This window comes from Apis florea, unplaced genomic scaffold (assembly GCF_048593485.1).
Source record: "Apis florea isolate Af1SG1 unplaced genomic scaffold, ASM4859348v1 contig_1789_pilon, whole genome shotgun sequence".
NCBI classification, from domain to species: domain Eukaryota; kingdom Metazoa; phylum Arthropoda; class Insecta; order Hymenoptera; family Apidae; genus Apis; species Apis florea.
In genome coordinates, this window is record NW_028256481.1 from 1,099,274 (window position 1) to 1,122,739 (window position 23,466).

Below are 23,466 nucleotides of genomic sequence, written 5' to 3' on the forward strand. Positions count from 1 at the left end.
TACAATTATATTTATACTTTTTCAATTTTTTAGAGATATTAAAATATAGACAGGATAAATACATGAAATTAATATTAATATTTTCATTTGCTTAACTTTATGTTTGAAAGTGAAATTAAACGTTTTACAAACTATTTCACTATATTTTAGTTTAATTTTTTCTAGCTTATTAGAATACCTTCCAAACTTTTACAAGAGAATTGCAGAATTATAATTTTCAACATTTTATACACGTATAAAATTTTAAATGCAACCAAAGAGAGTAAAATTCTCAATAAAATTCCAAACCGATCAACGATTCAATCGAATCTGAAGACATTTTGAGAATAAAGCAAGTTTCCGAGTCAATTGAAACAATATAAATTCGAAAGAATTCATCGCCGAATTTCGTTACTAATACGAAGCACGCCACAAGTAATCAAATTCATTCTGGCATAAGGGGAGGGGTATCGATGCTGCATGCAGAAATTCGAAACGATATTGTTGCGACAACGTGAACGAACCCTCTTCGCGCTCGAAATTCTCCGGAAGCGATGGAACAAATTGCGGATGGCCAAAGTGTCGGCTCCATTCGTGGGCCAAGCGAGGGGTCAACCACGATTAAGGTTTCGAGTTGATGATCGAAGGTGAGCCAGGCCAATTCTGGCAATTGTAGCACCCACGTAACATCGTTACTTCATTGACGGTTGCCAATTTCCTAATTGACACACGATATGGCCCTTTCCCCAATCGTAGCTATGGAACGGTGTGCTAATCGTCACGATGGTAACGTTCAATTAAATAGATAGTTTGTATCGGTCACGAATATTGGCTCGAATTATAACTATATTCGAGCGGAATGACATTCGCGTGATGTGCATTCATTTTGTAACACGGTTAAAAGAACGTCGAAAACTTTTAATTCGTGATCTGAAATAGGCATGAATCAAAGTATAATTATTGCATAATTTGTTCCCAAGTTGAGGGATAATATTGGCGTCTTTCGATGTGATTTTTACGGATATTTATAATGTTAATTATAAATAAAAGAATATCCGTATTCTATAGTGACGTTATTATTAAATTATAATAGAACGTATAAATAGAAGTTGTGGTTGGAATATTTTTATAAAACAGAATATTCATTAAATGGATTGTATTTTTTTTTTTTAATTATTAATAAATTTTAAAAAGGTTATTGTTAAAATTTTCATTTGATAGATATTATTAAATAAAAATCACAATTTATGTTTCTATTTTACAAATATTTCATAAAATACTACATCAGATTTAAACAAAATCTGTCTTAATAAGCTTCTTCAGCTCCCAAGTATTATTGTTAAGAAATATTACAGATATTTCACAATTTTATTTTCAATATATGATAGCTCCATTTAAAGGAAACACTTCAACTTGAAAATTTTTTAATAATTTAAAAAAACGTTGCTTGTTAACAATTTTCTTAGACAAGTAGTTAAAAAAAAAAAAGAAAAGAAAAAAAGATGTTAATCAAAAGATGAAACAAGATAATCTTTATCGCACTAATCTCCTTACTTATGAATTTCTGATAGCAACACTGTTATTTCGAATTTTTCATCGCATAGAAGCTTCCTTATTTTTTTATATCACAATGCAATCTTTATCTTATAAGTCTTTGATTAATTACTGTTTCTTAGTAATTTTCAATATAAACTTTTCCATACTTTTTGAAAGTGGATTATTGCAATGATTTATACTTGGATAAAATTTAATTAATTCATATTTTCAATATAATTTTCTTTAAAAGAATCATCGATTGTCCATTAATTAAGAATATAATTTTCATGTATTCATCTATTCTTCTGAATGGATATGGTGAAAAATATCACCTTCTCGTTATCCGTTTCCTCTTAATGTATAACGATTTCGCACAGCAAACAACAAACAACAATGGTATACCACGATTATCTTGATCCACGTAAATGGAGTACAAGATGTAGGATTAATTATGCATGGGCGCCTGACAACATGCTGCATTAAGTTAATCAGCATCTAAAAGACTTCCCAGTCTTACGATTCAATATTATATGCCGGGTTTTCTCATCGCTTTAAGTCTAATGCCCCCAGACACCGAGGCCATTGTACAGTCTTCAACGTGAACATGTGCATGTCGAGTGTGTTTTAATTCCGCAATTATTATTAAAGATGTGTGAACATGTTGATAGAAACAACGTTTTATGTACGTTTGATGAAAATAATAACGGTTGTTCCGTATCGTTAAGAAAAAAAAAAAGAAAAACGATATATTCTTCAAAGTATCAATATTATTGCTTGAAAGTTTGAGATCATTTCTAATTTTGCGATTTATGAAAGAAAACGAAATGAAAAATAATTTTAGTTTATTACTTTCTACTTTTAATATGTTGTTGTAATGTATTTATTGTGATATTGATTATGTGATTATGTGATTCAATTATAAAATTATTAGATTGTAATTATTAATTTTAAATATTTATAAAGTATTAATTGTAAATATTTATTTATATATTACATATAAATATGTGTATTATATTATTTTATCAGAAAAATTAGGAAAATTATTTCATATAGAAAGCATTATTTAAAGTTTTTTAAATATATTTTCTTTTATTTTTGCAAGTATTATAGTAATATTTTATTTTTGTTTAATAAATATAATTCTAAAATTTTAATATACCATAAGTATTATAATATAATTTCATATAAGCTTTCTAAATAATCTAATTTTTTTGATAAAATAATATAATATTCATGTTTATGTATAATATATAAATAAATATTAAATTAATAATTAGAATATAACAATTTTGCAGTTGAATGTAATAATACAAAATTTACAAAAACTTGAAAAGCATACTTTTCCACTTAGAAAATTCAATACCTTTTGTCAATGAATATGCTCTTCCAATACTTTTAAACGTAGTATATATAATATTTAAAATACGATATAAGTAAAAAAATAAATATATAGTTCACGTTTATATTATACGCAACAATGCATTTTGTTTTAATATTGACTTTATCGACAAGTGTTTATTATCTTTTAGACAAGCGATATGTTATATAATCTTTGTATATTTATCTAATTCCGAATCTTTATTTTCATTAAAAAAAAAAAACATCTTAGTATGTTAACGTTAAACAATTAATCGAGAAATTTTCACTCAAACAATTCGATAAATTATCAATCCATATAATAATATTTGTATATTCTTCGTGACAAACTGTCATATCAACATACATGTTCTTCTTTACCATTCAAATCTCTCAAAACAATCCATACATCCACCCTTAACAAATAAACACACTTTCCAACGTAAATAAATAAACGATTTTCCCACGTGCAGGAATAATTTTCTTAAATTTCCTCGTTACATAACCTATTCGGTGAAAAAGATACAAGAAAAATAGATCGAAACGGCGTAAACAGATTACGGAAATAATTTTCCGACATATTCCACCAAGATGGCGAAACTCGTGTTCCACCAATGAGCTTCGTCGTGCTCCAGTGTCGGAGCTTGCTCTCGAAAATACAATTACGTAGAGAATCGCGCGCAATAATAAATATAACACCAACCTGTTCGCTGCATGACGTCGTCATCCTGCTGTAATTTGCTGCCGGTGTCGTCCTTGTTCGAATTCACTTGTACATCCGTCATCTTCCCGGTCGACGATTCTCACGATTCGTTGTTGTTAGGGCGAGGATCCTTGTTTACCGCGGTGCTCGATTTCCACGCACTGCTCGTCACGCCGTTGTACGCGCGTCGCGGCGGGAATCGGTAGAAAATATAACGAGAAGAGATGGTGTGCGATTCACTGCCAATTCACAAAGCGGAAGACGAAACGCGCGACACTTGCGACGCGTTTGAACTGACTGGCTCGACCGCCAGCTTTCCGGGATCACCCGAAGGCCCCACGCCTCGCCGCCGAAAATTGCCGAGCGTTTACGAACCTCTTCGCGATTCTCAGGTGCTTCGTGTCGTGTCGCGAACAACGGCTAGACGTTGATTGCGGTTTATGTATCGCGCATTCACCCTTTTGCTGAATAGAAAACGATACCAGAATTGGGGAAATTTTGAAATAAAACGAATACTGAAATATTTTTATACGTAAATACCATTTCTTTTTTAAATTTCATTACGGATAAATATTTATTTATGATTGAATTCGATATATAAACGAAATATTTATTTTTCGTTTAATTTAAAACTTTTTTTTTATCTCTTAAACGTAGACAATAAATTGAGTTTTTACACGCACTATACTGTAATAATTAAAAATATATTGAAATTAAAAATTACTTATTTAAATCATTATTATAGTATGAAATGCTATTTTTTTATATTTCGATGAAATATTTATTTTAATATAGTATTTATATTAAAATATATAGATATATATTAATGTATTCTTGGACAATTTTAAAATTGAAATAAACATAAAAGTTAATAATATACAAAAATATCAGTTGAGATTTATTCATCAAGTTATAAGAATTTTATACTTTATGAAATAAAACAAAAGTAGAATAAAAAGTATAATAAAATTTTTTCACAGTACCATCATTCATGAATTTTAATACTTTATGTATTTGAAATATTATATCTTTACGTAAATATTATTTCATAGAAAAATTTGTATGACTCAAAGAAATTGATTTATCTATTTTAGAAATTTACATTTCTGATTCTATATTTTCAATCTGATGATTTTATTTTTCTAATTCTACAGGAAATAAATATTTCTCATCTGTTCTGACAATTTTATTAATTTTTATTCAATTTTTAAGATGTTTATTAAATAAACATCTTAAATAAATATTTAAAATTTATATAATTTAAATCTGAATCATATATCTTATATGTATTACATAATAAATAAATAAGTTAAAGTTATATTTTTTTTTATTAATGAAAAGTAATAATTAATATGTGCATGTATTTTACTTGTTGAATAAAAAATGTACAACTTAATGAAATTTTTTATTAAAATCTTAATAATATATCTATCTTTCATAACTTCAAAAAATTACAATTTCATATTCTGCTATGATTTGAAAAAGATTCAGAGATGAGCTACTAATGAAATTTAAAAATAACTTTGACTCAAGAAAAAAAAAAATTTGTATTCAATCATTGATTTTTTCAAACCAGCTACTTTTTCACTCAAATGAAATAAAATCTCTAGGTTATATTTGATTCTTATACATCATTATTCTTCAATGATCTGCAATTATACAGGTTTCTCTCTTTCTCTGAAGATTTGAGATCATTTTCAATTGTATACAATGGCCTAATTTTCTTTCATCCCTACCTCACTTGACACGTGTTATCAAATATTCATTACATTCAAATTTTTATCAAAATCATATTTCCTCTTACATTTATAATCAATATTCATGTACGTGTAAATTTCTAATTCTATTACAAATATTTTTAAATAATTTTTACAAACTGCACTATATACAGATAATAAAGAGCTAATTGATAATATTTAAACAAAATAACTTATTTAAAATATTTTAAAATAATTGATAAAAAACTAAAACAGATAATGAAAAATAAATAATGGAAGTGGTACATGAAATTTTATATTTCCTAAAATATTCGAGGAATAGAATGAATGAAATTACACCAATGCTACCTGACACAAGATACACCTACAGCTAATTTGATGATCCAAAGATTATCATATTATTCGTGTAAAGACTGAGAGACGCTCTGGATTTGTACAAAACGTGTTTCTATGATTTTATTTACATTATTCAGTTATAACATCATCCCATCGATTTGAAGCAAATCGAAACAACGTAGATGTGTACAGATCGGCAAATAGTAATATTTCAAATCCCTGATGATCTGAAGATTGTACGAAGGACACGATTTATTAAATTAAACCGACAGAAAGAAATGAAATAACATCGATACGATATTTTTTTCTCGGTGTCGTAGATTTGTCATACATGTATTAAAATAATCATATATCGTTTTTATTATAAATACATATATATGTTACAACAATATTATATATATATATTTATTCAACCGAATAAAACAATTAATAACTTTGTACGTCTTTTGATTAATGTTTCGCATCGTATTCCCTTTCTAATCATATTTATTTCTCTTGTTGAAGGAATTAGAATTTTACAAAACATTTTTCACGACAAAACGTGATCAATTATTCGATCGTTTCGCGCGAAATACGTGTGAAGCGGCGCTTACACGCGCCACGAGACATTTTTAACGGGGGATAAACAATTATGATGAGTATGATGGGTGAACATGTCCCTTCTTGAGATGGAGACTGCCGATGGACGAGTACCAACGTTATGATTGCAGTGTTGTTGTTTCACTAGTCCTCTTCTCTCTCGCATAATCTACGAAGGAACGCTAGAAACGAAAAAAGAACGATATAAACACGTTGCTCTGAGAAAAAATATATATATATATACACGTTCGTTGCCACTGGTGTGCCAATCGAATATAAGCTGAATATATATATATATATACAAGCGATAGTTTAACCCTCGTGTCAATCAGCTTTTTCAATTGAAGGTTAAAATTAACAATGTGTTATCTTTCTTGAAACATTTTCGATGCGTGAAAATATCTATATAATGTATATATAGAAATAAAATAAGGAACGATTTTGAATTTTGTCAATTTCATGTAAGAATGTGAATTCTGTTATTTTTGGCTATTGACACAAGGGTTGTTGTGCAAAATTCTGATGTCATATAAATTATATACATTTGTATTGCACTTTGTGGTTTCATTTTTATTATTAAAATATTAAGCTTGATATTAAGTCCTGTAAGATTCGTAAAGTTCGGATGTATTGCGAAAATAATATACATTTGCGGACTTGATCGTTCATTAATATTAATGAGAAGCATCTAATTTAAATTGGAAATAAATAGTTTTGTTTTTTAGAAATAATATAGATATATTGTAATAATGTTATTACAAAGAAACGCATGATTTGAATTGCGTTTTTTTTTTGAGTTTTTGAAATCCGTGACATGAATATGAATAAAAAATTGTGTAAATATTAAATATAATTAACAATATGTATAATAAATTCGAAATTAATTATATTTTATTATTATGAAATCTATTTATTACAATTATTAGTTTCTGTATTTTAAATCAATTTCAATTTTTATAATCAAAGAAAATTTGAGACATCATGTATTTAAGTAATTTATATATAAGGTAGTAATACAATAAAAGTTTTTGAGTATTGAGAAGAAAAAATTATCGATTTTGTATGAAATTTTGAATTAATGAATCGAAACTTTTTGAATTTTTTCAAACTCAGATTTAAATCGTCAGTTTTTAATGATCAATCGACTTGCAAAAAATTAAATTCTCATATTTTATTAAAACTATATGAATGAATGTATAATTAATTCTTATCAATTGAAATGACTTCAAACTATTAAAGAGAATTTCAAAAATTGCAAAAAATTTTACAATTTCAATGCTCCCAATGCTTCTAAAATCGACGACAAAGATTAATTTAACAACTTTTATCCTCATAAAATGACGAACAACTTCAGGAAACGATTAAAGTCGACGATCGTTTTCTGAAACCTTCGTCAACGACACTCTCGAGTCACGGATCTCGTGCATGAATATATCTTAAGCTTTTGTGTACGTGTTGCTGTACGAGAAGCAGGTTATCGATTTCAGCATCCCTGCCACGTAGATTCGTTGCGTCCTATAAACTGTGACATATGCGTGGTGAAACAGAAAACGAAGAGAATATTTGTGTTAATATTTTTGTGTTTATATAAACATATACGTGTATAAAGGCAAAAACAGAGTTAAAACAAAGAAGAGAAGAAAGAATGAAAGAATAAGGAGAGAAGAGAAAAAAAGACAGAGAGAAGAGAGAGAGAGAGAGAAGCATATATAGGAAGTGTACACTACAGGGTGTACTTACGAAGGACGATCTTTGTGACACTGACATCCTGTTTGCCTACAATAGCACCATCATCTTCTTCAAGAACGCTGTAGAACACAAAACACGTGGAAATGTTAAATGATAGGGGAGAGGGGTGAATTGGGGTCCGATCGAGTCCTCTGACTTCCTCGGGCATTTTGGGTTGCTGTATAAAGTATACTCTACGGGACTAAGCTGCTGAACACCGTACAAAGGGGGGGGGGGGAAGGGGGACAACATGTTTTGTTTACACTTTCTACCGTAACATCTACTGGTTGAACGAATTGCTGAACAAAATGCATAAAACGGTGTGTCTGAAAAGTAGTGGGATCTATTTTCTTTTTACGCCTCGAAGCGCCATCTATCTACAATGCTCGTGAAATTTTCTAGGTTATGTCTTCGTACATTTCGTATTTTTCACAAATATAAGATAAAATATGTAATGGAATAATGCTTTGTTGATGATTATTTGATCAATGGAATATAGAAAGATTTAAATAACGATGTGAAAAAAAGAATATTGTCTGACTTGATGCAAATATTATGATGTAAATAATTAATTTTATAAGAAACTTTATCTAACTTAATATTTATAATCTAGTATGTAATCAGTAAATCAATATTTTATTTCGATTGAAAGATGACTTTTGGATTTTTAAAATAAAAAAACATCGATTATTCGAGATTCGTTATTCAAATGTGATTGTTCAAACGTGGAATGACTATCATAATATTATATTCTAAAAATTAATTTATTTTGTGTAATGCATTTCTAATAAACATATTTGATTCAACACTGTACAATAATTCCAATTTTCAAAAACTAAATTATTGTATTTCAATTTAAAAATTTTTACCAAACTTTTAGAAATTTCTTGAACGACTACGTTCAATGATCATGGTGCCAAAAGAATAGTGAATCGAAGGAAATAAACGATATTTTCGATGAATGTTACGAGCGGTTTGAATATCTAAATACATTCTCAGTTCCATTAATTTTCAGACATTCCGTGTATTTTTATTTGCTCGCTGCTGCTCCTCTTTAATCTTAGCAATGCTCTACATTAATGTGACTCACTGATGCAGCTTGTGTAACACGCTTTGTTTCTTCCTCTATTTCGCGAGATGCATGTGTTCCTTGAAATGGATCGATACTTACGGGTATAGGGGATAAAACCATCCTCGTCTTCTGGGTCCATACAATCTTTCAACACTTCGTCTACCTCTGCGTCGGACAGTTTTTCACCTGATTCACAATTATACGTGTCATTTAAATACGAAAAATTTATTTTTTTCTGGAAAATTATGATAATTGAATGTTACTTTATATTTTTTATTCTGGATTTATTAATGAAAATGATTTTTATTTTTTGTTTCTAGACTTTTTTTTTCTAGAATTCTATTTTTGTGATACGAAAGAAAACGAGACAAGAAATGATTTGTAAAATAAATAATTTAGGAGAATGTTGTGACGATACGAATTCATTTTGATCTAATTAATAATAAGTAAATTGTGTTTGTATTTAACAAATTTGAATATATTTAAATTAATATAATTTATCACGATTATTATTATTCCAAAAAATGGAAATTTATTAATTCTTGGTAAAATATTATTCTTTAAAAATAAAAAAAAATTTATTTTGAGATTCCAAGATTTCTACACGTCACAAAGTTTTATGAATCTAAAAATTACGTTTCAACTCACCTCCAATTCCAAAAGTAAAAATTTTTATTTAAATTTTACTCTTTGAAGCAAGTCTTCTAATCTTGGGGAAAAAAAATAAAAAGAGAGAACTTCAAGAGTTTCGAGAACACGAAATTAGATTTCAATCTACATCTAGAATTTTTCAGTAAATAGAATAATACATGACATGATATAATAATAGAACAAATAATAATAATTATATTACCAAGTGCAAGCAGTGTATGTGACAATTCAGCGCCAAGCATAGTTCCATTCTCCTGTTTGTCGTATAATTTCAAACACTCCACGAAGTCCTCGAAGCATCCCTGATCCTTGTCCTTTTTGCACTGGCTGTAGATTGGTAAAAATTCGTCGAGCTTCATCAATTTTTCACCCCTTTTTTTCGTCCCTCCAAGTTTCTCGATAGTGGCGTTTGTAGGATTCAGATTCAGGGCACGAAGGACGTTACCAAGGTCAATGGCGTCGATGACGTTCGTGCCATCGGCATCATAAATGGAGAAGGCGAATTCTGCCTCTATTTCATAAGAAAAAAAAAAAAAAAAAAAGAAAAAAAAGTAAGAAAGAATACGTTACATTATATTATTAATTATATATGTATATAGTATATTTTTGTTTCAAATAATGAAAAAATTATTTATTGTAAGATTTTAAAACGAATAATATAATTTTGATAAATAAAGGGGATTATTATTATATTTAATTTTGGAATAACATTTCACGTAAGATAATTAATGATATTATATGCAATAGAGTTATATCGATAAATATATTATTATTTTATGAAGGATGATCATTTATTTCTGCAAATAAATCCATGGAAAAAGAAATAATTTGAATTCTCAACATTATTCTTTAATAACAAAATTTCGAAGTTATTTAAATATGTGAAATAACGATTCGATCGATCGTGGAACCTTTATTAAACTTCATTTTAAAGGGTATTTAGATGTAGAAATCTAAGGAATAAGCATCTTGTTGAAATTTTCCTCTCAGGAAATATCAAAAAATCAAATATCAAACTTTACATTTCAAAGTAAACTTTCTTTCGCCCTCGCCACTTTCTTCCTTTTCCAAAATAATGCAGCAAAATAATTTTTCTTTCAAAAGCGACGAATCAGAAACCTCTCCTTTCGAGATAAACAAGCCATCGCCACTCGCCATCACTGCGACTCGTTTCAAATCGTTTCACGCGAGAAAAAAGAAGAGAACAATTTGTTTTCACAATTCGCCCGTAGAAAGGGTTAAAAATGTCAAATCGCGAATTTAGGCGAGGCGAACGTATACCCTACGTAAAATCTGGGTTAATATCAGCGTGGCTGTTTCGTGCGTACCTGGTTCAAAAATATTATTCTATTTTGAGACGCAGCGGCTCCCACCCAGCAACCGATTCAAGAAGTTGCTGGTGGAAGTAGTGGGTCAGATTACCCCCGCCGAGCCATATAAGAGCACGGCATTAACTATTTTTGAAATCACGCTTCCCCTTCTGGGGGTGATTACACCTCTGTTTTACCGAATACTTACGTAACACTTGCCACGAGGCGTTAAGTATTTACATTTAGAAAACGTGTTGCATATCCAAAAATATATACAGAGGCGAGTGTGAATCTATAAATGTGATTCTATCTCTAAGCTTCGATTCAATATTGAATTTTCTAAATTTTCTGTATCGAGTTTTTTCTCTACCGTTTAAGAATTTGAAAATTTTATTCGGTCGATCAATTCATTTCAAAATTTATTTCCCTCTAATTTCACTTTTACGATTTTTATCTCTAATGGAATTATTCGTAATATTCGATAAATATCACCTTTCCTACAATTTTAATTTTATTATTAATCTTAAGTGTAACTAATTAAGGGAAAAGATTATTAATTGCATTTAAAAGTGTAAATATTCATATCAAATTTTCTCTTTCACAATTTTGCATTCTTCGCTCATCTTAAATATTATCGATTATTCGCACATGCAAATATTATTCGAAAATTATGTAAAATAAAATTTATTAATATCAGGAAGTTCGATTTAAAAATACGACAATTTTCATTCTGAAATACTCGCAGGATATAAATACGAGTTTTAAACGTATTTCTCGATTCTTTTCTCGAGGAACATATTGAAATATAAAACGAATATATTTTACTGCGAGGAGTTTAACTTCCTCGAACAAAAATGTCATGATCATGAATCTACGATAATATCTTTATATCTTTCGTAGAACCTTTTTACACGAGCACGTTTTTCTTTGATCTTTAACTTTTATTTCCCTCGCGACATTTAAAACCCATCTCCGTGGAAAATTTCCCTCACTTCCGGTTACACACGAAACGACTCGCGATATTCACTCGACAATTCACTGGTTATCTTAAAAAAAAAAAAAAGAAAAAAAAAAAGAAACGTTACCATTTTACAGTCTTTTGTTCTCTCAAATTGCTCAAAATTCCTCTTATTTTTATCGCACAGATTAGAACAAACACACAAATCAACTACTTCCCATTATACGTTTTACTCACTTTCGACTTCCTTGGCGCTGAGATCTGCCTGCAAATTCAAAAGAGAAACATTTTTTATCGATGAAAAAATATAGGGGGGGGGAAAGGTACTTTTAAAATTAACCATCACAAATACTTTGAAACCTGCTTGAAAATTATTCTGAATATATATTATACGACGATAAATAATAAATAATTTTTTCCGTATAAAGATTTACGTTTAAAATATGAAGAGAAAAATATTCCAAACAAATTTAAGGATATATATTTATGGGGAAAAATTTGTTTAAATTCTCAGGTCGCATATATCGTGTGATTGGACGATAAAAATCGGCAAGCTCACCATGTTTCTAGTCTAGTCTGGCCAAGATGTTAATCGTACGGAGCGTGAACCAGAAGTGGTATCGGGTGTTACCAAATTTATTCATTTTATTTCTGTAGATGGCGCGGTTGTCAGGACACACGAGAATTAACATGGAGATCTGGCCGAGGAGAGTTTGGAGGAGGAGGGTATCGGCAACACCGCGGTCCAAAAACAGTTCGAGAAGCTTAACGCGGGTTCAAAGCTGCGCTTCCTGCTACGATAAATGGTTTTCCGTTGGTGGCTTACGCGTGTCAGGGCTGCCAGATCTGCGACACGGGTTATAGGCGAGGAGAAACGAAAATATACACAAGTGATGGCCTTCGATTCCGTGCACCTATTGTGCACGGCCCTTAAAACTCGGCCAATTTCCGCATTTCTATTTCTTTATCAAATTGAAATTGAATCGTTCTCTCCCGATCAATGTTTTGAAATTGGCCCATTTTGTACGGTCGTTGGTGAAATTTTATGGGTCAGTCTCATGTGAGTTGCTAGTCAGAGTATTTTATTGTATCGGGTGAGATTTTTAAAAGTTACTAATCATTTGGTGTTCATGGATTTACATTAAAGCGATGAGAAACGGAAATATACACATTTTCGTATATTTTTATCTTTTATCACGTTGAAATTGGTCCATTTGTACGATCGTACGAATTGTTAGAGGAAATTTTACGAATCACTAGTGTGAATGAATACTTAGTATGAAATTTTAGAAATTATTCCCGATGGAATATAGTATAGTTACATAACGATGGTAAAGAAGTATTGCAATGAAGATGAAGAAGAATGGAATGTCCTATTTAAAATGATATACTCGAATATCGTGGAAATTAATGATATTGGGAAATATTTTAGATAAAAATTTGAACGTTTAGAAGGTTCAGAAGCTGTAAATTTGACTTATATAATTGAAAAATTTATTATCCAAATTTCCAAAGTTGGCAAATCAATTAAACAATCCTATTAATAATTCAATATTGATTTATCGATTAAAAATTAAGAGAAGAAAAAGATTCTCGAATAGTTAAGCCATTTTCCAGGAAATGCGACTTACATTGGCTTCGATTGACTTCTGAACTCTTCCAACCATTCAAATCATTTAACCTTTGTCCAAATATTTTTCAATATCGTTCATATAGATTTCGAGATATTCTAATTTAAAACAGGACACTCTGTATACGTAAAAATAAATTTTATCGCATCACTCGTATATATTACCTCGTCAATACACTTACTATTAACAATATCAATTAGTAAAGGTTCCCAATGTTATAAATTTTCTTTCACAATTACTTTCAACCGTTTAATAATCCATTTGATATAAACACTGAGAAGTCAAATTGGTCGAATTCCATTTCTTTTTTTTTTTTTTTTTTCGGAAAATTCTTTTCGGAATTCAATCTCATTTATCATCCTTTTTATCAAACATCAACAATCAACAACGACGAGATCGATCGATTTATCCTCCAAGTATCGCTGCTATTATCAGATATTACAGATATTACGATTCGAATTAAATAAAAAAAAAAAATGGTAAAATGACGTAGAATCTCATACTCAACTTAATCCTTCGTTCAAAATTAAAATAAACTTTATTGTTTACCAAAAAAAAAAAAAAAAAAAAAGACACTGCGTTATATAAAAATTTGTAAGCTACATCTTTCCCTCCACGGTGTCCTTAGGAACGCGTGGAATTTATTTCACGTCTTATATGAATATATATATATATAACTCGGTAAGAGGTTAAGCGTGCGTAGACTATTTGCTGCACGCCAGTGGCCAGTCGATGACTAAACTAGGGAGTTTATATTTAAACGCGGCACACGCGCGTTTCTCGTTTTAAAAGAAATTATAAGTTTTACACAAATTCGTTCGTGTGTGTGTGTGTGTGTGTATGCGTGTGCGTGTATACGTGTGTGTAAATGTGTGCTATTTATTTTTTTTTTTTTTTTTTTTTTTTGAACAGACAGATAGATTGCTCGTCGATATTCCGTTCCGTCGAGGAGGAGGAGGGAGAGGAAGAGAGAGAGAGAGAGAGAGACAGAGAGAGAGGAAAAAAAAGCTGGACAACCGGCCGATGGCTCCCGATGGAAAATCATTTCTTTCGACGGCCGAAAATCGTGCGGAACAGCTTCCTCGTTCTGCTCAGGATACCCTTCTTCTTCGTTTCCTCCGACTGCGTCTCGTTGTGGGTGAGGCTCTTCGTTTTCCCGGACGGGCGTTGGTCCGCGTCGGGCGGCAGGGGGGAGGGCGTGATGTCCTCGATGGCCACCTCCTCCAGGGAGGAGTTCTTCGGGAACGGTGTCGAGGAACCGACGAAGGACGACGCGAGGCCGTCGTAGGCGAAGTCGCAAACGTCTGTCCTGCTCTCGGGGATCGATTCCACGTAATTTTGATCGGGGTCGTCGATACTCTCGATGGTCCTTATGAACTGCTCCTCGGACTCCTCCCAGACCTCGATCTTCTCCTTGCTCACGGCCGGCCCGGACTCGTTGTTCCCGCGCTCCTCCTTGCTGTGCTCCCCCATCCTCGACTCGAGCTCCTCGATCATTCGATAGATCAGGCTGGTGGACACCCTGGTCGCCTCGGAACTGTCGGTCACCTTCTCGGTGAGGCGGGTGCAGGTCGGGTCCGCCGCCATCTCGATCACCGCGTCGTGGATTATCTGGTGCACGTCGCCCTGGCCCTGGCTCGAGTGCGTCTCCACGGGGGTCGCGGGCTCCGTGTATATGATATTGTCGATGTTGTGCACGATGTGTTTCACCTTTGGGATCCGCCACAGATTATGGATAAATGTAGTATGATGGGGTTATTGAGGATATTGGAAAGTGGAAATTGAAATCTTATTCTTAGGAATACAACAAAGAGGAGAAATACAATTGTGTGTGTGTGTGTGTGTGTGTGTGTGTGTGTGTGTGTGTGTGTGTGTGTGTGTGTGTGTGTGTGTGTGTGTGTGTGTGTGTGTGTGTGTGTGTGTGTGTGTGTGTGTGTGTGTGTGTGTGTGTGTCGAACGAGGAGGAAAGGGAGAATGGGTCTGGCGTATGTATATGTATATATAGTTTAGTTGTAATATTTGGAATTATCGAAATTTCGTCGATAAAATAAGATATAATAATATTATTAAAGATGGACAAAATAAACTTCGATATTATATTTCCATTTACCTGTTTCTCTAATTTAGATAGGTGTAAAGGCATAGGAGTCGAATCTCCGATTTGCAGATTGTGTAAACCACATACCATCTTCTCTATTATCTCCGCATTTTCCGTCTCGTTTCGATCTGTACACAAAAGATCCTGCATTTGTTGCACAGCCTGCGATTGGGTATCGGTCGTTTCTTGTCGATTATCCGGCATTTGTAATTTTTCTGGCAACGTTATTTTTTTTCGTTGATTTCGCAATTTGTCAAAATTAATGCTAATGTTCCTGTCTACGCGAATATAAGATATTTATTTATTTGAGCTTAAGCTTGAAATAAAAAACGGAATTTACACACACACACACACAACGCACGTTTTACGTTAACAACGCGTTAATAAAAAGAGAGATTACTTTCAAATCGAAAAAAGTATAATTATTATTTCGATATTAACGATCAGAAAAGATCGGAATTTTTGAATCGTGTCCGTTTATTGCAATAAATGAGAGATATAAGATAATAACTAGATTGCGGATTTTTAAATTGTAAATAGTATTTCTAACATTTTATCGTATTAATATTAATATTCGATGTTATATATATGTATATGGTACATATCGATTTAAAAATTTAACTTAAAATATACTTTTTTCATCTGAGAAACAAATTTTTTGTATTTATATAAAGAGCTCACAGGAATATATAATTCGATATAATTTAAATACCGAATGAAAGAAATCTGAAGTGATAATACAGAAAGTAAAATAAGATGTAATTAGATGAAATTTAAAATTTAAATATTAGATACATACATACAGATGTGAAAATGTTATTTTTCAATCTACAAGTTAATTTTTTCAAACAAACGATTTACCGAGCAGGAAACCTTGAAAAAATTATTGTCATATATCATTATAATATAAATTATGATAAATGTACACACAATATTAATAAAATTATTGATATTTCATAAATGTATAAATAATATATACATATATATATATACATATATAAAAATATATAAATATATACATATATGTATATATACCAATTGCTATATATATCTTACATAACGTCACGTATTAATTGAACGTTTGAACACGTTTGAGTTGTGTAAAAAATTCACAATCTAGCATTGTGCAAATTGACAGGACCAGAAATAAAACAAAATTCAACGAAATGTCCTATTTACGTGGAAAAAATATAACAACTGCTTACCTTCATTTGTATCAACCACATCGAAAGCTTCTAGCATTATCTTGTCAATTAAACTTTTTGCGAAAGCTTCGACCATAATTTGAGGCATTATCAAATCGACAAAGAACTGAAATCGGTAGCTGTTAACGGTTGCGATCGTCACGTTTTTACACGAGCATGGCAAATACGCATACACTTGAATTTTGCCAATTGTGCGTTCGTACTGTTTTTGAATTTCATTGACTTTATTCGATCGACACATCACTATTAAATTGATCAACAAATAAGTTTAAATATGAACTGAGAATACGAAATTTACGTAGGGTTATCGATACCCTAAAAGTGAACTCGTAAGATGTCCGCTCGTGTCCAGGAAAATGTCAAAAGATGGTGAACAAATTATATTTTCAAGGTGTCGCCCATTCACTTCATGGAAACTGATTATACGCAACGTATTGTACAACTTTGAATATAATAATTTTATTAATTAAAAAATTTTTAAAATCGTATCAATCATATCTTGTTAATAGATCTAACCTATATACCTATATAAGTTAATATTTTTATTACACGATAGAATAGTTGTTATTGCAACTCTTCGTTGCATTTTTAAATTAATTAAATTCAATTCGAACAAATAGCCAGAATATTGATAGAACAAATAAAAAAAAATATATATATATATAAATAAATAAAATTATTACGGAATTAAAAAAGGAAATCGATAAATATCAATGATTGTTATTAGTAGTAGATCTAACCTTAAAAAAGCGTTAAAATAAAACTTTTATTACAACAGAATCGTCGACTGAAATCGTTCAACGTTGAATCAAGGATAGAATATTAATTAAATAAACGAAGGTTACGAAAAAAAGGATTAGAGAAGTTTGTGCAAAATTATATAAAAGAAAATTCATATTCGTATTAATGATCAATTATTAATAGAGTTAACCTATAAAGTATCGAAATAAAATTTTTTATCATAAGACAAGTGTTGACAGTTTTTCGATGTCGAATAAATTAAAAATCAGATGTTGACGAACAAGCAAAGATTTGATAGAAAATTACAGACAAAAGAAATTTATATAGATATTAACGATCAATGGCCAATTATTGATCAATTATTAACACATTATTAATCTATGAAATATTAAAATAAAACTTTTATTGTTAAAACAGGATTGCGGATAATCGTGAAAATCGAATCGAATCGAATCGAATATTGAATATTAACGTTAACAATATCGACGTAATAATTGATCAACACAGATATTTAATCTGCTAAAATAAAATTATTATACAACGAAATAAAATTGCCTAAAACTTAATTTCGTTAATCGAATTCGAAAAGCCGTGCATAAACACCAACGATAAATAAAACGAAAATTCGATCATTTTAACGAGAATTGTACTAATAATAACAATAATAATAATAACAACAACAACAATAATAATTGTAATAACAATAGAACACCATAGAAATTATTTATGCTAAAATAAAATTTTGTATTGCAACAGAATTATCGATATAACCTCAAATTGTATCGAACCCCGTCAAAGGTAAAATATAATCGAATAAGATAAAACGATCGAAGATTTGCTTAACGATTTAATAATTTGTAAAACGCGAACGAATGCGATAAAATGGAATCGATATTAATATTAACGATCCACAAACTAGATAAAAAAATATCAGTCTATTCCAGGTTGAAGTACCTTCAATATCATCGTACCGTACAAGTATCGAGAAACTGAAGAAGCTATCGTATCCATTAGATATGGATCAAAATAAGTACATAGAAGTAAGAATCTTCGAACCTGTTGCAGAAATTCCCACTTCCGACACCGCCCACGAATATTCCATAAAAACGTTGAGCACGATTCACGAGTGCGATAGCGCGAAGGTCCCGCACGTGCAAAGAAACTTGAAATCTAACGTCAGAAATTCCCCGTTCTCTAAACAGAGGGCGGACTCGATCCGCGCCGACGGCCCACTCGACATCGATCTCCTATTACGCTATTACGCGTGCAACTCGGACATGGAGAAGTCGATAAACAAAGTGTTCGGCCAGATCGACGAGCACGTGAGCAAGGACGTGGACCAAGGCGGGCCCCTCGTCGAGTTGGCCGCCGTCTACAAAATTTGCGACTCGTTGAAAAACTCGTCCAAAAGTTCCCTCGTGTCCACGTTCAGATACCTCGATGTTCTGGCCAAGCTGCAGTCCCTGGTACGTGAAAACGCGCATGCGCGCGTGCCTGCGTGCGACGAACCTCATCGTACCTCTCGAACGAGACAACGATTCTTCTCATCGAGCGTAAACAAACGAAATGAAATAATTCTCCGCAGGTGCGTCGATGCAGCAACGAGAGGTTGGACCACCTTCTATCCACGGATCCAACGTTGAAAATGTGCAGGCATTGCGGGGTGGTGAGTTGCACAAATCCGAAGAGGCCGTTCATCGAGCAACGGATATCCCCCCTCCCCACCTCCTACTTTCTCAGCACGCAAATGTTCTCCGACATACCGAGCAGCGGCGACGACGACGCGAGGAAGCGGCACGAAATGGGCAGGCCGGGCAAGGAGCAGGCGGGCCCCCCGCGTATCGGCAAGTATTACAACGTGCAAAGAAAGGAGAATCGTTTCGCGCGCAAGGAGAGAGCGGAGAAGGCTTATACAGGTTCGAGGGAGGTGAGCCTGAGGGTGAAGCGGGAGAACAATTACCATTTGGCCGGTCCACAACAACGCGTCGAGACGATGGTGGCCGAGCGCGAGAACGAGGACGCGGCGCGGGAGAAGAAGAGCGGGGGGGAGGGCGGGAATTTCGCGAGGGCGAAGAACTCGTTCAAAGTGGTCTCGAGGCACTTGTGCAACAGCTACAACGTGGAGAGGCCGAGGGGCGGCAAGTTGTACGCCGATCAACCGGCGGCCAAGAAGAAATCGGATTGGAGGGCGAAGGACGACATGAACGGGAACGAGTGCAACGAGAAGGTTCTCAGGGACATCGTGTACGAGACCCCCAAGTCCCAAGAGTTGGAGGGGGGCGCGTTGACGGAGGATCGGTCCTCGTTGATCGAGGATCGGATGGGGGACGAGTCGGCGGCCAAAGTGGCCAACTCGTCCGGCAACGTGATGGCGTATTTGGCGCGGAGCCGCCTCGAGCCGGTGGAGAAGGAATCGTGCGCCCACCAGAGGGCCAGATACGACGAGAGGAATTTCGTGTTGCACAACAACCGCGACAGGAATTCGGAGTTTCTGATCCGCGAGAGGCTGGTCCCGAAGGAGAAGATGGCGAGGAGCTACGAGAAGAACAGGCTGGAGAAGATGACACGGCTCGAGCCGGTGCAACGTTTGAAACGGTTCAGGAGCGCCACGTGCCTGATGGAGGACGACTCGTTGGAGAATTGCAAGCCCTCCCCCCGGGGGGGGACGCTCGTCCAAACGAACGAGAGCAACACCTCGATGGTGAGCTCCTCCTCGGCCGAGAACATGATCCGGGAATGGGTGAAGGCGCCCCTCCAGAGGATTCTCGACGGTGGAAGGTACGAAGACGACAACAACAACAACAACAACAACAACAACGACAAAAGCTCGGACACCTCGAAGCCGTCCGTGATCGTGTCGAAGGAGCCGAGGCGGTTCTGGACCAAGGAGAAATCGGTCGATTGCGCGGAGGGTTGGGCCGAGGAGAGGCGGAACCAGTCGGAGAGTAAGAGTGCCGGGGACGGGATGGAGAAGAAATCGTCGTCGAGGAACTCGAGGTACTCGAACAGGCAGATCATATCGAGCATAGTGGGCGGTTTCAAGTTGTGGAGCAGCAAGGAATCGATAAGCAATAAGGCGAGCGAGAAAGGGGGCGAGAGGGCGGAGGCGCGCAAGAGCGAGAAACGTTTCGGCAAGCATTTGTTCGAGTCGTTCAAAACCTTCAAGTCGTTGAGATCGGTCAGATCGAGGAACAGCAGCGAGAACAAGTCGTCGTCCGCCACCTGCTCGCTGCCCGATCAACGGGTAGGCAACGTGACACGGAAGATCATCTACAACGAGTCCTCGTTGAGGAACGTGATAGACAAGAGTGGAGGGTATGGGAACAAGATGGAGGACGTGTTGCTGTTGTACAGGAAGGTGTTGGAGAGCACGGAGGAGATGGACTGGCGCAGTTTCCAGAGATTCGTGGAGAACTTGCACCCGAGCAAGAGGAATCTTTGGCGGGATATTTGCAAGATCATTGACGAGAAATTGGAGGTGACGAGGGGGGACGACAAGAGCGCGGAAATATGCATAGAGATCACGTCGACCCCTTTCGAGGAGGGGAAGAGGAAGGAGAGGAGGGAGGGCAGCTCGAACGAGATCGTGTTCGAGATGGACATAACACTCGGGGACATGGAGAGGTGTCTTGGTAGGCAGTTGTCCTCCACCGAGGAGGAACGGCTTGACACCCTTAAGGAGCCCAGTCAAGTTATCCAAGTTCGAAACGGCCAGGTTTGTGATATTGAAGAGGACTCTAATCAAGCTGAATAAGCGGTCTTCGCGTCCGCTTTTCAATTTTTTTTTTTTTTTTTTTCTCGCGCCCGTATATTGTATAATTCTGATTACCGTCCTCTCCTCTTCCCTTCCTACCTCCTTTATACCTCCTGTCTACACCCATTCATCCCTTTCATACTCTTTCGTTTTCTTCGAGCATCGTTGGTTCATCAACATGGCAAAATTATTTGTCAAATAATTGTTAATGCAAAATTGAAAAATTTCGCTTTTTCTTATTATATATGTATATAATGTATAAAAATGAGATTGTACTTTTGGAGAAATTTTTTAAATATAAAAAAAAGTTGTGCAATTTCCGTGTCTCGCTCGTTCGAAAATTTTCAATTTTTTGATTTAATTGGATTGGAAATAAAGAGGAGGTAAGAGTTTAAACGTAAAACTGCTTCAAAATCAAATGGATAACACGTTAAAATTCATCATTCATTTTTCTTCACAGTTTATTAGTAATGTAAAATTTTAAGGATTTTTATACTTAAATTTCAAAAATACCAGATTTCAATTATTAGATTTATTGGACTGGAATATTATCTTGCAAACTTTATATATTCAAAGAAAGGAAAAGTGTGCATGTAAAATTACAAATATTTCCTCAATTCGTATCTCATTCTTGGATCAAATCAGATGGCTCGATCACAAAGAACGACGAGAAAAGGTGACAGAAATATTCACTCGACTCCGTATCCCTCTCTCTTCCTTATCACATTGACAAGAAAGATACATCGATTGAAACCTGGAAAGCCTCTTCATAGATACGTGGAAACTTATCGAAGATATTATTATATTATTAAATAAATATATCTTTTCTTTTATGAAAAACAAACATAAAAAACCAGATCGATTAGTCCAAAACAAATAAAATGGTTTAGCTACTTGAATATAAAATTGTTGAAAAATCTATCTGATATTCCCTGAATTTCCTATTTCTTTTATAACTTCTCAAATCGGTCAATTGCAGACGAAAAAGAAAAAAAAGTGTCTAAAAAGTGGAAAGAGTAATTATACAGTTGTTACAAAAATCTCAATCAATATCGTTCCCTCTTCTTCTTTTCTTGTCACGTTGCAAAGTGAAGAAAGTTTGGAGAAAATATAGATCAATCTATCTCAATATTCTCTCAATTCCTATCTCTTTTATAATTTCTCAAACTACAAAAAGATGCTTAAATAGAGATTCTTTTTCTTTATCCCAATTTACCTCTTTTCCTAAATCCAAAACAGAAAAGATGGATTTAACTATCTAAATGGAGAAAAAGTATACAATTGTAAAAATTATCTTTTTTATAGTTTCCCAAACTGAATATAATTCTTCTCTTCCTTGTTGCAAAGTGAAGAAGAGATTTCATAGATGATCTCAGATCTTTATCACACTCTTAAATTCAAAATAGAAAGGATGAATTAGCTACCTAAATAGAAAAGGGTAACTGTCACAAAAATTTATCAATATTCCCTCAATTCCTATCTCTTTTATAATTTCTCAAACTACAAAAAGATGCTCTAAATACAAAAAAAGATAACCGTATGGATATAATTCTTCTTTTTCTTTATCCCAATTTACCTCTTTTCCTAAATCCAAAACAGAAAAGATGGATTTAACTATCTAAATGGAGAAAAAGTATACAATTGTAAAAATTATCTTTTTTATAGTTTCCCAAACTGAATATAATTCTTCTCTCTTCCTTGTTACAAAGCGAAGAAAAGATTTCATTATGAGATTTCAAAGATGTGCAAAAATACTAACACAACAAATCCTTCGATTCCTCTCTCACAAAACAGAAGAAGAAGAAGAAGAAGAAGAAAATGGATAACTGTTTAAACAAAAATCTATCAATATTCTCTCTTCCCTCTTACCTCTTCTATCCCTTTCCAAATTCAAAATTAACCCAACGGCACGACTGCCATGAAAATCTACCGATATCCCCTCTTCTTCAGTTCAAAGAATCAACTCGGCGGATCGGTGGATCGCGGAGAAGGCTCGACGGATGCAAGGTGTGCTGGGTTGGCAGGGAGAGAGAGAGAGAGGGGGGAGAGAGAGTCGCGAAGTAGGGGTGGTCCAGCGGCGGAGCAGATTCCTGGGCTGATCGATGGAACGA

At 33.7% G+C, this 23,466-nt stretch overlaps 4 protein-coding genes across 15 annotated transcripts in view; 1 reads left to right on the forward strand and 3 right to left on the reverse strand.

Annotated features, from left to right (window-relative positions):
• Positions 1-3,740, reverse strand: part of tau (microtubule-associated protein tau) — a 63,253-nt gene extending 59,513 nt beyond the window's left edge. Inside the window, exon 1 of the mRNA XM_086910172.1 lies at positions 3,575-3,740. Coding sequence (XP_086766298.1) covers positions 3,575-3,598 — 24 coding nt within the window. The 5' untranslated portion in view covers positions 3,599-3,740. The remainder of the gene's footprint in view (positions 1-3,574) is intronic.
• Positions 3,741-5,722: 1,982 nt separating this feature from the next.
• On the reverse strand, positions 5,723-12,542 carry Mlc1 (Myosin light chain alkali). 3 transcript variants are annotated; one of them, XM_003696115.4, is made up of 6 exons: positions 12,486-12,542; positions 12,164-12,191; positions 9,861-10,169; positions 9,107-9,193; positions 7,948-8,015; positions 5,723-6,389 (listed from the first exon to the last, which is right to left on the reverse strand). In XM_003696115.4, exons 1-5 carry the CDS (start codon positions 12,486-12,488, stop codon positions 7,984-7,986), a joined length of 459 nt encoding a protein of 152 aa, XP_003696163.1. In that variant the 5' UTR covers positions 12,489-12,542; the 3' UTR covers positions 5,723-6,389; positions 7,948-7,983. The 3 variants fall into 3 exon arrangements, with proteins under 3 accessions (XP_003696163.1, XP_003696164.1, XP_086766401.1); XM_003696116.4 differs by lacking the exon at positions 7,948-8,015; XM_086910275.1 differs by lacking the exons at positions 5,723-6,389; positions 7,948-8,015 and having other exon boundaries at positions 8,963-9,193.
• Positions 12,543-14,076: 1,534 nt separating this feature from the next.
• Positions 14,077-17,569, reverse strand: LOC100870707 (uncharacterized). 4 transcript variants are annotated; one of them, XM_086910268.1, is made up of 4 exons: positions 16,861-16,987; positions 16,455-16,528; positions 15,668-15,870; positions 14,077-15,267 (listed from the first exon to the last, which is right to left on the reverse strand). In XM_086910268.1, exons 3-4 carry the CDS (start codon positions 15,857-15,859, stop codon positions 14,599-14,601), a joined length of 861 nt encoding a protein of 286 aa, XP_086766394.1. In that variant the 5' UTR covers positions 15,860-15,870; positions 16,455-16,528; positions 16,861-16,987; the 3' UTR covers positions 14,077-14,598. The 4 variants fall into 4 exon arrangements, with proteins under 4 accessions (XP_086766394.1, XP_086766388.1, XP_086766379.1 ...); XM_086910262.1 differs by having other exon boundaries at positions 15,668-15,783; positions 16,517-16,528; positions 16,861-16,981; XM_086910253.1 differs by lacking the exon at positions 16,455-16,528 and having other exon boundaries at positions 15,668-15,783; positions 16,861-17,569.
• Positions 17,034-21,671, forward strand: LOC105736189 (uncharacterized). Of its 7 annotated transcripts, none has more exons than XM_086910229.1 (4): positions 17,060-17,291; positions 18,019-18,399; positions 18,546-19,067; positions 19,187-21,671. In XM_086910229.1, exons 3-4 carry the CDS (start codon positions 18,618-18,620, stop codon positions 21,353-21,355), a joined length of 2,619 nt encoding a protein of 872 aa, XP_086766355.1. In that variant the 5' UTR covers positions 17,060-17,291; positions 18,019-18,399; positions 18,546-18,617; the 3' UTR covers positions 21,356-21,671. The 7 variants fall into 7 exon arrangements, with proteins under 7 accessions (XP_086766346.1, XP_086766355.1, XP_086766343.1 ...); XM_086910217.1 differs by having other exon boundaries at positions 18,358-18,399; XM_086910237.1 differs by having other exon boundaries at positions 17,060-17,251; positions 17,639-18,399.
• The last annotated feature ends 1,795 nt before the right edge of the window (positions 21,672-23,466 follow it).

Coding starts and splice junctions, on each gene's coding strand:
- Mlc1 (XM_086910275.1), bottom strand. Junction 10,170..12,163: donor CAGCGCCAAGGAAGTCGAAA/GTGAGTAAAACG, acceptor CTTATGAAATAG/AGGCAGAATTCGCCTTCTCC. Junction 9,194..9,860: donor ACATACACTGCTTGCACTTG/GTAATATAATTA, acceptor ATTGTGAATCAG/GTGAAAAACTGTCCGACGCA.
- LOC100870707 (XM_086910249.1), bottom strand. CDS start 17,101: ATGTGTCGATCGAATAAAGTCAATGAAATTCAAAAACAGTACGAACGC. Junction 15,871..16,860: donor TGTGGTTGATACAAATGAAG/GTAAGCAGTTGT, acceptor TAACGTTGCCAG/AAAAATTACAAATGCCGGAT. Junction 15,268..15,667: donor TATCTAAATTAGAGAAACAG/GTAAATGGAAAT, acceptor CGGATCCCAAAG/GTGAAACACATCGTGCACAA.
- LOC105736189 (XM_086910217.1), top strand. CDS start 17,217: ATGTCAAAAGATGGTGAACAAATTATATTTTCAAGGTGTCGCCCATTC. Junction 17,292..18,357: donor GGAAACTGATTATACGCAAC/GTATTGTACAAC, acceptor GTATTGCAACAG/AATTATCGATATAACCTCAA. Junction 18,400..18,545: donor TGTATCGAACCCCGTCAAAG/GTAAAATATAAT, acceptor AGTCTATTCCAG/GTTGAAGTACCTTCAATATC.